This window comes from Pseudophryne corroboree, chromosome 2, assembly GCF_028390025.1.
Source record: "Pseudophryne corroboree isolate aPseCor3 chromosome 2, aPseCor3.hap2, whole genome shotgun sequence".
Classification (NCBI taxonomy): domain Eukaryota; kingdom Metazoa; phylum Chordata; class Amphibia; order Anura; family Myobatrachidae; genus Pseudophryne; species Pseudophryne corroboree.
In genome coordinates this window covers 931,222,933-931,236,745 of record NC_086445.1, presented here as the reverse complement: position 1 = coordinate 931,236,745, position 13,813 = coordinate 931,222,933, and the positions used below count along the sequence as shown (strand labels likewise).

The window sequence follows — 13,813 nt, the reverse complement described above, 5'->3', positions numbered from 1 at the left end:
AATCGTAGTCCATGTGGATCGTAAAGTATGGAAAAGTTCCCCAAAAGAAAAAAAAGTTAAAAACTTCATGTCGACCTTTGCATGTGTCGACCATGTGTCCATGTCGACGATGTCAATGTCGACCAATAGTGGTCGACCTAATGACTGTCGACCATAACATGGTCGACCATGTGAATATAACTGGTCGTGGATACCCACGAGTGGGAATAGCTCCTGCTGGATGGGATTCCGTCTGGCTGCATTGTCAGTGGTTGAGATTCTGGTGTCAGTAACCTGAGCGCCGGGATCCCGACTGCCGGCAACCTAACTGCCTCCCCTAACTGTACATAACACAATTGCTGTCATTTTGAAATATTATTAATAACAACAAGCAGATTACAACTCTGTTACAAATAAAACAGAACTTACATTTCGTGCAGAGTTTTATCCATGCAAAAGTAATCATTTCAAAACCACAGTTAAACGTCAGTACACATAATGCAGAATTTGATGATAATTCTCCTTTCATAATAATGAACTGTGCCCATTTATTAGTCAACATTGCTGAATTTATCAGGGTATTGGTGTTTTGGGGGTAGTGTTAGCTTCATGAAGCCAAACGGTACCTGAATCTTACTTTACACCGCATCCCTGGATCTTTTAACAGTTCTGCTTCCAGGGGGCTCACTTTCTTCAGAATCCCATATGTAGCACATGTTTCCTACAAATAATGAATGCAAAATTAAAGAGGCGCTATCATTATTTAAAGGATCTCCCATATACAAAATAAGAATTTTTGGAGAGAGATTGATAAAGTCACTCCTTTGCTTTCTGATTGTTCAATGTACACAAATTTTATTTAATACACAAAATGATCTAAAATATTGTATAAAATGACCTTCAGGCTGTGTGTATAAGGTGTATATGAAATATAAATGCATTCTGTGTATAGACTTGGGTCCCATCTCCAAGATATCTCATTATGGTATACAATTATTCCAAAATGCGGAAAAAATCTGATTTCCAAAACACTTCTGGTTTCAAGCCAGAGGCGGAACTACCGCCAGTGCAACCAGTGCGTTGCACTGGGGCCCGCCACTGTCCAGGGGCCCAAAGCATGTAATGAGTCAAACTGACTCATTACATGCCGCTGTGTGCTGTGGGCAACTGCTGCCCGCAGCACACAGCCGCCCGCAGGACACAGGAGAGGAGCGCAGCGGTCACGGGGGTAAGGAGAAGGAGGGAGGTGGAGGAGGGAGCCGCAGCAGCGCTTTGTTACTTCCCTCTGCTTCACTATAGGCTGTCTTCCGCCGCTGTGAAGCGCATCCCAGCCATTCACAACGGCGGAGAACAGCCTATAGTGAAGCAGAGGGACAGCAGCAGCAGCGCCTCCACCAATAACACAGCGCTGCTGCGGATCCCTCCTCCACCTCCCTCCTCCTCCTTCTCTCCTGCCCGGGAATCGTAATCTCTGCCAGAAGCTGCACCGAGGAGCCTGAGCCAGCGGAGAGGGTAAGTATAATTCATTCTCTTTCTTTCTTTCTTTCTCTTTCTTCATGTGCAAAAATGGGGACTGTCTGCCGTGATGTGTAAAAAGGGGGAATCTGCCTGCCGTAATGTGTAAAAAGGGGGAATCTGCCTGCCGCAATGTGTAAAAAGGGGGAATCTGCCTGAGGTAATGTGTAAAAAGGGGGAATCTGCCTGTCGCAATGTGTAAAAAGGGGGAATCTGACTGCCGTAATGTGTAAAAAGGGGGAATCTGCCTGACGTGATGTGTAAAAAGGGGGAATCTGCCTGAAGTGATGTGTAAAAAGGGCACGCTCTCTGCTGTTATGTGTAAAAAGGGGGACGCTGTCTGCCGTAATGTGTAAAAAGTGGAATCTGTCCGCCGTAAGGTGTAAAAGGGTCTCTACCTGGTGTAGTGGTGCTACTGTGCGGCGTAATTTGTATAATGGAGACTACTGTGCACCGTTTTATGAATTGGTATTATTTTGTGGCCACATCCCTTCCCCACGAAGCCACGCCACTATGTATTTTTGCACGCGCTTACGGCGCTGTCGAAGTCAGAAAAATGTCTCAATGCACACTGCCATATTTGCACCGCACACGGGTCCGTGCTGCGCATGCGTATGCTCTCCCGTGGAAGCGCATACCCGCAATAGCGTGCACTCGCACGCGCAGTATGCGCATTTACGGTAGAGTTTATGTGATCGTAGCGTGCGACTCATTCGTTACAAAAGTTCACAATTAATGTCGTTTATAGATCATGTTCCCCTCAATAGTTTCTGTAAGTTTGGTTTAGATAGAATGTCCCTGAGCGGAGGAGTCCCTCTTTGTATTGCACGAAGGGTCTAACAGGAGTCATACAGCAGTATTTGGTACCCATCGGAAGAGTATTTAATTAGCAATATTCCGGTGTTGGTTTGGAGCGTATTAATCGCTCGTGCGAATAGTTATGAACATAAGAAGTTTATGTCCATTTCTATTATTTACCCATACTCAGGTATGCGGCGGGAAACCCAGTTTCCCACCCACCTGAGCCGTTTAAACTCAGCACAGCCCACCTGTATGAATCAACCTATGACCTTTGGTTACAGTACAGGGCCGAATTCCTGTGTCCAATAAACTGAAGGATTGTAGGACCAGGAGATTGCATTGTGTGTGGGGCATAAATAGGCAGGCCGACCACATCCAGCTCTCACTCTCTCATCAACGGTTATCTGCTGATAATCGGGAGCTGGATATCGAGGCGCAGGCGATCATACCCTTTGTGCGTAAGTTCTCTCCGTAATCATTGTCTTTCTGTGAGCCAATTCCTCTCTCTCCCTCTGTGTCTATTTCTCTCTCTCTATTTTCTCTTTTCTCTCGTAACTCCCCTAGACTAAACTTTATAGTATTGTATTGTATTGTGTTAGGCCAGGATAGTATTGTAGTTTATCCCTTAGTTAGGTGTTTGGTTAGGAAGTCTTTGTTATATTGTAGTGTATCATTTGTACTGTGTTACTCTTTTACAAGTATACTAGATATAATACAGATAATAGGCTTTGGAACCCTAAAAACAGTATCTGTGTATTTACTATAGTGTTAAGTGTTCACTTGAGCGTCGGTGACGCTCAAACAGCTTTGTAGGTAGTCAGGCGACACAAAGTTGCATTTACACCCTGTACTCACATTAAAGGTATTCTGTGTGTTTCGTCGGTATAAGGTTTAATATCAAGGTATAGTGTTGTGAGCGTCTGCATCGCTGGTGACCTCCTCGTGGTCTCGAGTGTATGCTACGCCATAGCGAATCATTCCCCTAGACATAACCAATAACGTGTCCTGTGATCGCTGGGCCGTGAGCGAACGTGACGCTTGAGCGTCTCGCCTACGGCTGAGCGATCGTTACGCAAATAGCGTACCATTACGGTATTTCTTAAGTAAACAGCGTACAGTGTTCTTAGCTTCATAAGGGTTGTTTATACGACATAGGAATTTAGCATTGTCAATTGGGGACTCGTCCGATCCTTTTCACATCTGCACTAGGTAGATCAGCAGACATTATCCCCCAGCAAAAGGGTGGGAGGTTGTCTCGCAGTTGCTGACGGGATAAGCGTCTGCTTCACTTAGGTAAAGAGTGCTGAAGGAATCCGGTAACCGGAAGTAAGAACAAAACGCTTGTCTTTTAAAAACTGTTTATTTGTCTTTTGTCTTGCGTACGCACGCATATATCTGCATTTCTGTTCCATTTTTCGTATATCACTATTCCTGTTTGCCAAATTTTATAGTTGATAGAAAGTGCTAAAAGGAGATTTGCTGTTATTTAATAAATAGAGGTAATAGTTAAAGAATAGAACAACACACGGCTTGTCCGAGAGACGAGGCAGCCAGTGTGCAGTGTGGATTGCGGTAGATGATCAGGGATCATCTACATTGATAAAATATATATTGTGTTACGGTGGATCCTTTGCATTGCGTACACGTGTCGCTAACAAAGACTAGCGTACGCAATCCGAAAGGCAGACGCACGCAGCGTACATTACGCAACGTAGCGTCTGGTTACGCCCACGTAGCTCAAGTTGTGATAAAGTTGAATTAGCGCAAAAGCGATAAGTAGCGCAAAAGCGATAAGTGGCGCAAAGGCGATAAGTAACGCACAGCGGTAGATAACGCGACGCGGTAAATAACGCAAATCTATTTTTGGAAAATCTGAAATTTAGTTTAACAGATCCTGCTCCTAATTGGTAACACTCTTGGCCTGAAGACAATTTCTGCGCAGAAATAGATATAGAAACAAAAGTGTACATGTGTTGAGTGAGTGTGTTTTGTATACAAAAGTTTATATAACTTTAAGGTGGAACCAAAAGGAAAGTCGGGTACTCGTTAAGGAACATACGTGTAAGTGACATATACGGTGGCCAGGGAGGCATCTCTGGTTAAATAATATTTGAGCATTAGAGTATAGCGGACCATAAGGTAACAAGACCAGGAGGTCATAAGGAACAAGACCAGGAGGTCATAAGGTAAAAAGGTCCGCTATAAAAGTCCAGTGGCACAACGCCTGGGGTGTTGGTGCAGAACCCATATAGGCCATTAAGCTCTGGCTGAAGGAATTCGCAGCCGAAATTTTCGATTCCACTGGTCGCTCCGCACATAAGATTAGTTGCTTATGTGCTGAACGATTGTACCGCACGTAATTGTGTGCATTAGTAAACCTGACCGGTACTATTTGTGTACGAAGGTCATAAACGCTATTTGTACATTCTGACGTGATTTGTGTAATTTTTTATTTTTGGAAGGGAAGTTCGCTGGTCACTCAGGAACTATCTAACAACCCCAACGTTTACTGGAAAGAGTAAGTGTCCTGCGGGTATCCCTCATATGTTCCAGTAAACTGAAGGTTCCATAGGGGCCCTGTATCGAGTACGCCAGCACCACGTCGGTGTGATCAGGTCGTATTGGTCGAGGTGGGCGAGTGAGTGGGGTACTCGGTAAACCGCCACCGCCGGCCTACTGCGGAGTAATTTGGTTGTCTGTAAAGGCTTGCTGAAAACCTTGATACAGAAAATCCAAGGAGGACTAAGCAACACCTACAGACGATGGGGGCCAGTTGCTCAGGTAGGGGGCGATCAACCCTGGTTCAGGTTGATTCTGTGAACCGACCAGTTGGGTCGGCACGATATGTAATGTGTGAAAAATATGGAATTCACACCGAATCTTTATGTGATGAATGGGAGAGAATGACTGTTCAAGACAGAGACAAGTTCCCAAGAATAGGTAGCTTCAGTCCGGAAGTGTTACAAAATTTAAGGAGGAGGATATGTCTCGTAAAATCATCAAAGAGACGAATTCAGCATCATGATTACTTACAGTTATGGCACCAGGAAGGTGAGATACAGAGAGGTTTGGCTCTGGCGGCAGGATCTGGGGCAGTCAGGAAGTTGATTGCCACAGCTCCTCCTCCACCATATATTGCAGGAGAGAAGTTGATTGCGGAGAGAAACGCACTGGGTTGTAAAACACAAACTCTTAGTAACAATGTAAATGTTAATGATGTTAACCAAATAACTCATGCAAGTATTAACCCGTGCAAGTTGTACCCTGTTTTGAACCTTCCTCAGGAGTGTGAACAAGAAGACGATTCGGCAACGATTTCAGCGCTCTCTCTAGCGGCCACCATAGCAGAGACCACAGTAGGCACAGCACCACCCACGAGATTAGTGAAGGCCCCTAGCGGAGGGATAGGTGAGGTCGTGTCAGCGGGTAAGTACGGCACCATGCATTACACTGAAACAATTGTACCACAAGTTGTAGAATCTACACAGAATGAAGTTGTTAGAATTGCTCCTGTAAAGGTGATAGTAGTTCCCAATGGGAAAACAGATGCATCAGGAGTCACACCCGTCAGGAACATTGCCATGTATTGCCCGTTAACTAGAATGGAATTGAGGACCATAGTGTCTGAATTCCCAGACCCCAGAAAGGATTTAGTGGCAAGCCAAAAATACATCAGGGATTTAGGAAACACTTTAGAGCCCAATAATAAGGATTGGCAGATAGTGTTAAGAGCTTGCTTACCTCCCAGTGTCGACTCAGTTAAATTCTTAGCTGATTGTCTATTAGATAAAGATGTACCACTTACAGATGTGTACGACCAGGATAATGTAAAAAGGATAAATTTGCAGCTAAAAGAATATTTCCCAGCCGTTGCTAAATGGAATAAACTATTCTCCATTAAACAAAAGGAGTCTGAAACGGCAGCAGAATATTTCCACCGGGCATTATCAGAAATGGCAAAATACACTGGTATAGAAGACATAAAGACCAACCCAAACCATCGAGAAGTAGCAGTATCTGTACTGATGGATGGTTTGAAAGAAACATTAAAGGCTAGGGTACAGACCACGCAGCCATGCTGGCGAGGTCTGTCAGTGTCCACTTTGAGAGAGGCTGCTGTTGATCACGACAAAAACATCACTAGGCACAGGGAGTCGCAAAGTGATAAGTTGATGTCCGTAAGTATACAGGCGCTGACCACAAGGCAGCCTGCGTATGTACCACCGAATCCTGTGGATAAGGCAAGTATGATAACATGTTTTTCTTGTAACAAACCAGGACATTTTGCACGAGACTGTAGAGTAAGAAATGTACAAAGATCTTTTCAACCCCCTAGACAACAACACCACACACGACATTGGGAGCAGGGTCCACAGAGGCGGAGTTTTGAGCCACATACAGGGGAAACAAAAAGATATCCCCCAAACAGAGATTGGCATGCCTCTGGTAGTTCCCAGCTAACCCCCGCACAAGTAGTTGCTGCCAATGGGATTCAGGGCGGTCAGCATACCCAATAGGGGTGTGGCCATACCTGTAATCTGCAACCAGTTAAATTGATTGCCAGTCTTGGAAGCGAACCAGAGATTGCAATCAATGTGGCTGGTAAAACTTTAAACTTTCTTGTAGACACAGGGGCGGCCAAGTCAGTGATAAATTCGACAGTGGGCATGAGAACCACTGGTAGGACAGTTCCAGCCATAGGAGTAACAGGAGTAGTCCAGCACTATCCTGTTAGCAAACCAGCCGAGATTACAATAGGGCCTCTGCACACCAAGCATTCCTTTTTGCTGGCTGCATCGGCACCGACCAATCTCCTGGGAAGAGACTTACTATGTAAAATGGGTTGCGTCATTTATTGTACTCCTGAAGGTGTATTCTTGGACATACCTGAGAATCACGCTCAAGAAGTACGAGATATGTTAGACTCCCCATCAAAATTAATGTCACATTCCATTATGACAAATAGGAATCCATCCCAGGTAGAAGAGATGACATCTCAGATACCAGATTCACTTTGGACAAAAGATGGACAAGACACTGGATTAATGGCAAACGTAGCTCCAGTAGTAGTGCAAGTAAAAGATGGTAGGATAGCTCCAAAAATCCCACAGTATCCTCTGAAGCCAGAGGTGGAGTTAGGAGTTTTTCCCGTAATAGAGCGCTTGCTACAACAGGGCATTCTAGTAAGAACGTCCAGCACAGCAAATAGTCCCATCTTCCCTGTTAAAAAGAGTGGGGGGAGGGGTTACAGGCTAGTGCAGGATCTAAGGGGGATTAACAAAATAGTCGAGAGTCAGTTCCCCGTAGTGCCTAATCCAGCTGTCATCCTAATGCAAATTCCTCCCACTGCCAAATTTTTCACTGTTATTGACCTCTGCTCCGCTTTCTTTTCGGTACCTCTGCACCCTGACAGTCAATATTTGTTTGCATTCACATACAGAGGAGTCCAATACACGTGGACTCGATTACCCCAAGGTTTCATAGATAGTCCAAGTATATTTTCTCAGGCTTTGCATGATTGTTTACAGTCTTTTCAACCAGAAAGTGGATCAGTGTTGATACAGTATGTGGATGATCTACTACTGTGTTCTGATTCATTGGAGGCATCCCTGAAAGATACGAAACAGCTCCTGTTTCATCTTTCAGACACAGGTCACAAGGTCTCCAAAGACAAGTTGCAATTATGCCAAGCTAAGGTAAAATATTTGGGACACTGTCTAACACAAGGACTGAGACACCTGACCGCTGATAGAATCCAAGCCATTAGAGACATGACACTACCACAAACCCAGCAACAGATCAGAACGTTTTTAGGAATGTGTGGGTATTGCCGTAATTGGATCCCAGGGTTTTCCATATTGGCACTACCTCTGCAGGAAATGGTCTCCTCAAACAAACCTGATCGGATTTCGCATACAGACGAATCTGAAACGGCATTTGAGAGACTCAAACAGTGTCTAACGCAGGCACCTGCACTAGGTATGCCAGACTATGGGAAACCCTTTGAACTATACGGAACAGAAAGTGCTGGGTGCGCAGCAGGTGTACTAACACAAAAACACGGTGACGCCAGCAGGCCAGTTGCATACTACAGCGCTCAGCTAGATACGGTAGCGCGGTCCCTCCCCACATGCTTGCGTAGCGTTGCGGCGATAGCATTGCTAGTGACGAAAAGCGAAGATGTCGTGCTAGGCCACAACCTCACAATCCATACACCACATGCAGTATCTGCCTTATTAAATTCTGCCCAAACCAGACATGTCTCATCAGCAAGGTTTACAAGATGGGAATTGGCATTAATGGCCCCAGTAAACATCACCATAAGGAGATGCAGCGCATTAAACCCTGCAACATTTCTCCCAGGTGTGCCTGGACAGGCACAAAGGGTGGGAGGTGAGAGTGATGGGGAAGGAGGATTTTATACAAAGGAGGATGCACATGATTGTATGGAATATTTGACCCAAAATTTTACCGCAAGGCCTGACATCAGTGACAATCCACTAGAAGATGCAGAACTCACGTTCTACACGGACGGTAGTTGTCACAGACAGTCAGACTCGGGAGACTTGTGTACTGGATACGCAGTCGTAGATGACCAAGACACCATAGAAGCGGAACCGCTAGGCCCACCTCACTCAGCCCAGGTTGCTGAACTGGTCGCCCTAACCAGAGCATGTGAATTGGCTAAGGGTAAGTCTGCCAATATCTACACCGATTCTAGATACGCGTTCGGGGTAGTCCATGATTTCGGAGCCCTATGGCGGCTCAGAAATTTCATGACGGCAGCTGGCACACCGATAGCGCATGCAGCGTATATAAAAAGGCTTCTAACAGCGATACAGGAACCCGACAGAGTGGCTGTTATCAAATGTAAAGCACATACGTATAGCCAAGACCCAGTATCCCTTGGTAACAGCCGAGCAGACGAAGCTGCAAAGCTTGCAGCTGCTACCCCCATACGGACAGACACCACACAGTTGATGGTATTTAATACCATCAACACACAGAAGTTGTGTGAGATGCAGAGTTTGTGTTCCACTCAAGAGAGAGCAGTCTGGAAGGCAAAGGGATATGGCCAGGAGCCCTCAGGGCTCTGGACGGATGGACATGGTAAACCAGTGGCCCCCAGGGCATACCTTCCATGTCTGGCTGAAGCAGCTCACGGGCTGACTCATCTAGGCAAGGAGGGGATGTGCAAATTGGTAAGAGCATACTGGTGCGCCCCAGGATTCTCCTCTCATGCTGGTAAAAGAGCAATGTCATGCCTTACCTGTCTGAGAAAGAATATTGGAAAGGCAATACCTACAGAACCCTCCCATATCCCACCTGCCGGCGGCCCTTTCCAAGTAATACAAATTGACTTCATCCAATTGCCCCCATGTAGAAACTTAAAGTATGTACTTGTCTGTATAGATGTTTTCTCGAATTGGGTCGAAGCTTTTCCAGCAGCTACAAATACCGCTATGTTTACAGCTAAGAAAATTTTGCAGGAATTTGTATGTAGATATGGTATCCCTAGAATCATTGAAAGTGATAGGGGTACCCATTTTACAGGTGATGTCTTTCAAGGAATGTGTAAGTTGATGGGAATTGATAGCAAGCTGCACACTCCGTACCGTCCACAGGCGAGTGCGAAGGTCGAAAGAGTGAACAGCACTATTAAAAATAAATTGAGTAAAGTAATGGCAGAGACAGGATTGACGTGGCCAGAAGCTTTACCCATTGTTTTGTATAGCATCAGAACCACTCCCAGGTCCCCTCTTAATCTGTCTCCTTTTGAAATTCTGTTTGGTCGACAACCGCATGTCATGATTAACCCTCAGGATGATTTGAAATGTAACAATGAAGTAACTGTAAAGTACTTGATTAACATGAGTAAGCAGTTGAGGAGTCAAAATGATAATCTGAAGTTGGTGATTCCTGATTTACCAGATAGTAATTGTCATGACATTGAACCTGGGGATTATGTAATGATACGAAATTTTCTACGCTCAGGTTGTCTTATTGATAGATGGGAAGGACCATACCAGGTCTTATTGACTAGCACCACAGCATTGAAGGTTGCTGAGAGAGAGACTTGGGTCCATTCATCCCACTGCAAGAAGGTTGCTGACCCAGAGAAGTCCCGTGATAAGGAACAGACGGTAGAGGTTGTATCACTGGAGTGTCTGTTCCAGGAGGACTGAGGCGGCACCTGAGCCTTGAAGATCGAAAGCAGTTGTCGACTCCCTTCTCCCTTTTATTGTTTTTCTCCACTTCCCATCCCTTCTCCCTTGATATTTCTTTTTCCCCTTTCTCATTCTTCTCCATTTCCTCCTCAAAGATGGACTTGCCCAAAGAGACTGTGATCCGGATTTTGATGTTAACCATGATGTTGACCAGAGCAGTCTGTTCCGGCGAGAGTACCATAGAGGTCGAGAGAGGTTCTGGAATGGGTTCCGATTATGATGATGGAGGCGTAGTTTTCCAAGATCAACCAATCCAACAAGCAAAGGCGAGTATCAGAAAACGATCCGATAGAAGAAATTGTGATGGATTGTTAGCTGAGGAAAATTGTATCTGTAGGCTCTGTGGTAATCTGGTTGAAGATGGATGCATAAAGCAATGCCAATCTAGTTTTAATATCCATATGGACCGGCATCCATTGAGTGACTATCACTCTCTAGTGGGTAACGTGTTGAACCAAACAGATTGTTGGGTATGCTCTCAAGTACCTCAGGGTCACAGCAAATCAGGGCTAGTACCATTTCCTTTAACGTTAGGGGAGGTACTTGAGCTAAGTGGTGGGAGACCGGTGGACCGGAGGTTTAACATCTCCAGCCCTCCCAGTTTGAAGCTCCACCAATACCATGTGGATAGGTCCCTCTTATGTTTTAACATCTCCAATCCTAGAAAACCGGGAAATTGGGAAGTGTCATGGAGCAACCTTACCATGACCTTTTCACACAGAGCAGATAGAATGCCTACAGATACAGAGCTTGTACGCCACATAGCCAGTAGAGGAAAATCTTTCCGGTATAGGTATACCTTAGGAAATAGAATTACTAAAGTTGGAGAGGTATCACCAGGATACTGTGCACATATCGTACAAACCGATACATGTATTAGACAGATGGAAGAATTAGGGTCAGGAGATTTCACCTGGAAGGTTTGTAACATGGTCATGTCCTTCTCCGTCCCTTATGTTCTCCCCGATGATGCATATTTCATATGCGGGAGAAAGGCGTACAAGTGGCTTGCCCCAAACTCTGAAGGATTGTGTTATATTGGAAAAGTATTGCCTGAAGTGATGACTGTAACACATGACAAAATGAAGGACATACACCGTGGTGCCCAAGCTCCTTATACTCACACTCACTACGAGCACCTTGTTAAAAGACAACTGTCAGAAAGGTTAGAGCATCCGGCCTCTGATCTTATCCATGAATCCACCGGGATTCAGGTTCTGGTAGCGTTAGATTTCACTCGTACCGCTCGAGGAGTGATGAATTATAAATACATTTCCGCACTCGCCAATTTGTTAGATAATATCACTGAAATGTATGATGACACGTTTAGATACACTGGAAGAGAACTTCAAGCTTACAAAACAGAACTAGTTCAGCATAGGATGGTTCTTAATTACCTTACAGCAGTAACAGGCGGATATTGTGTTACATTGGCAACACAGTACGGTATAAAGTGTTGCACGTATATCACAAATAACACCGAGGATCCGGTAGAGGTCATAGACCAAAAGATGGACGATATTCTGCAATTAAAGTGGGAATTTCGTCGGAAACACAATCTCACCCTTGCTGCTGTAGGTAATGAGCTGACTGGTTGGGTGTCATGGTTGAACCCGCGAAATTGGTTCTCCGGTTTGGGAGAGTGGGCTCAAGGAGTCATAATGGATGTTGGAAAGTTTCTCCTGTGTATCTTAGGTGTTGTTATATCTATTGGATTGATATTTAGATGCGGGCAGGCTTTGATGAGGTGTAAACAAAGTACGAAAGTGATGAGCTTGAGGAGTGAGGAAACTGTAATTAACCTGGATTTGATTTATGACCCAATGCTAGAAACCATGACGTAATGATGTAATGAGTATACGGTCCGTCTTTCACCCATTTCTATGTTTTCCTCCGAGGTACAAAGACCCACGTAGACGAAGGACCTGATGAGCCAAGGGGCCGACAACGGAAAGATGGAAAGAAGAAGAGCAGACGACCTGATATACAAGATTTTATGGACAATGCCATGGGTACCCCAGTTTCCCTAGGAACTTTAAAATCACGCTAGCCCAACATTTTTTGTAAATCCATGGACGTTGTTTGCTTTACTCACGATTTATGAGCAAAAGCACAAAGAAGAAGACTGCAATCAAACGACACCAATCAAGACCTCAATCGACGAACGTACATTAACCTGACATAGAATATCATTGCATTTTTCGTAAGTGTTCTTTATCTTCATCTCTGCAACCCTCAGGTAATAACACACATAGTCGATAGGGAATACAGGCACAGATAGCAGCAACCACATACCCCCCCAATTCATGTATCATCAACTAAAATGTGCATCCCCATTGTGTTACAACCACAGCCGAAATGAGCTCGGTAGAGTTTGACAGCCCATCCACAGACCTGTACCACAGGATAAGAAGGAATTCAAATGTATACTTCGCAATACCTCGAAGCTTGATTTACCACACGTACGGCACGATGATACATGACCCCCCCAAACATGGACTCATACACACATGCTCCTGCTTTCTCACTAGGTCATACTCTCTTCACACCTACTCCATTCTTCCTCCTTTCCCCACCATGGAAATCAATTAACCCCTGACTTACATTTTTCTCCTTAAATATTTTGTGGCAGTTATTATTGACTGCCAAAGGGTGGACTGTCGAAGTCAGAAAAATGTCTCAATGCACACTGCCATATTTGCACCGCACACGGGTCCGTGCTGCGCATGCGTATGCTCTCCCGTGGAAGCGCATACCCGCAATAGCGTGCACTCGCACGCGCAGTATGCGCATTTACGGTAGAGTTTATGTGATCGTAGCGTGCGACTCATTCGTTACAAAAGTTCACAATTAATGTCGTTTATAGATCATGTTCCCCTCAATAGTTTCTGTAAGTTTGGTTTAGATAGAATGTCCCTGAGCGGAGGAGTCCCTCTTTGTATTGCACGAAGGGTCTAACAGGAGTCATACAGCAGTATTTGGTACCCATCGGAAGAGTATTTAATTAGCAATATTCCGGTGTTGGTTTGGAGCGTATTAATCGCTCGTGCGAATAGTTATGAACATAAGAAGTTTATGTCCATTTCTATTATTTACCCATACTCAGGTATGCGGCGGGAAACCCAGTTTCCCACCCACCTGAGCCGTTTAAACTCAGCACAGCCCACCTGTATGAATCAACCTATGACCTTTGGTTACAGTACAGGGCCGAATTCCTGTGTCCAATAAACTGAAGGATTGTAGGACCAGGAGATTGCATTGTGTGTGGGGCATAAATAGGCAGGCCGACC

At 44.9% G+C, this 13,813-nt stretch overlaps 1 protein-coding gene across 1 annotated transcript in view; it reads right to left on the bottom strand.

The window, feature by feature from the left end:
- Positions 1-13,813, bottom strand: part of C2HXorf58 (chromosome 2 CXorf58 homolog) — a 98,218-nt gene that overhangs the window by 56,894 nt on the left and 27,511 nt on the right. Inside the window, exon 5 of the mRNA XM_063956229.1 lies at positions 606-700. Coding sequence (XP_063812299.1) covers positions 606-700 — 95 coding nt within the window. The remainder of the gene's footprint in view (positions 1-605; positions 701-13,813) is intronic.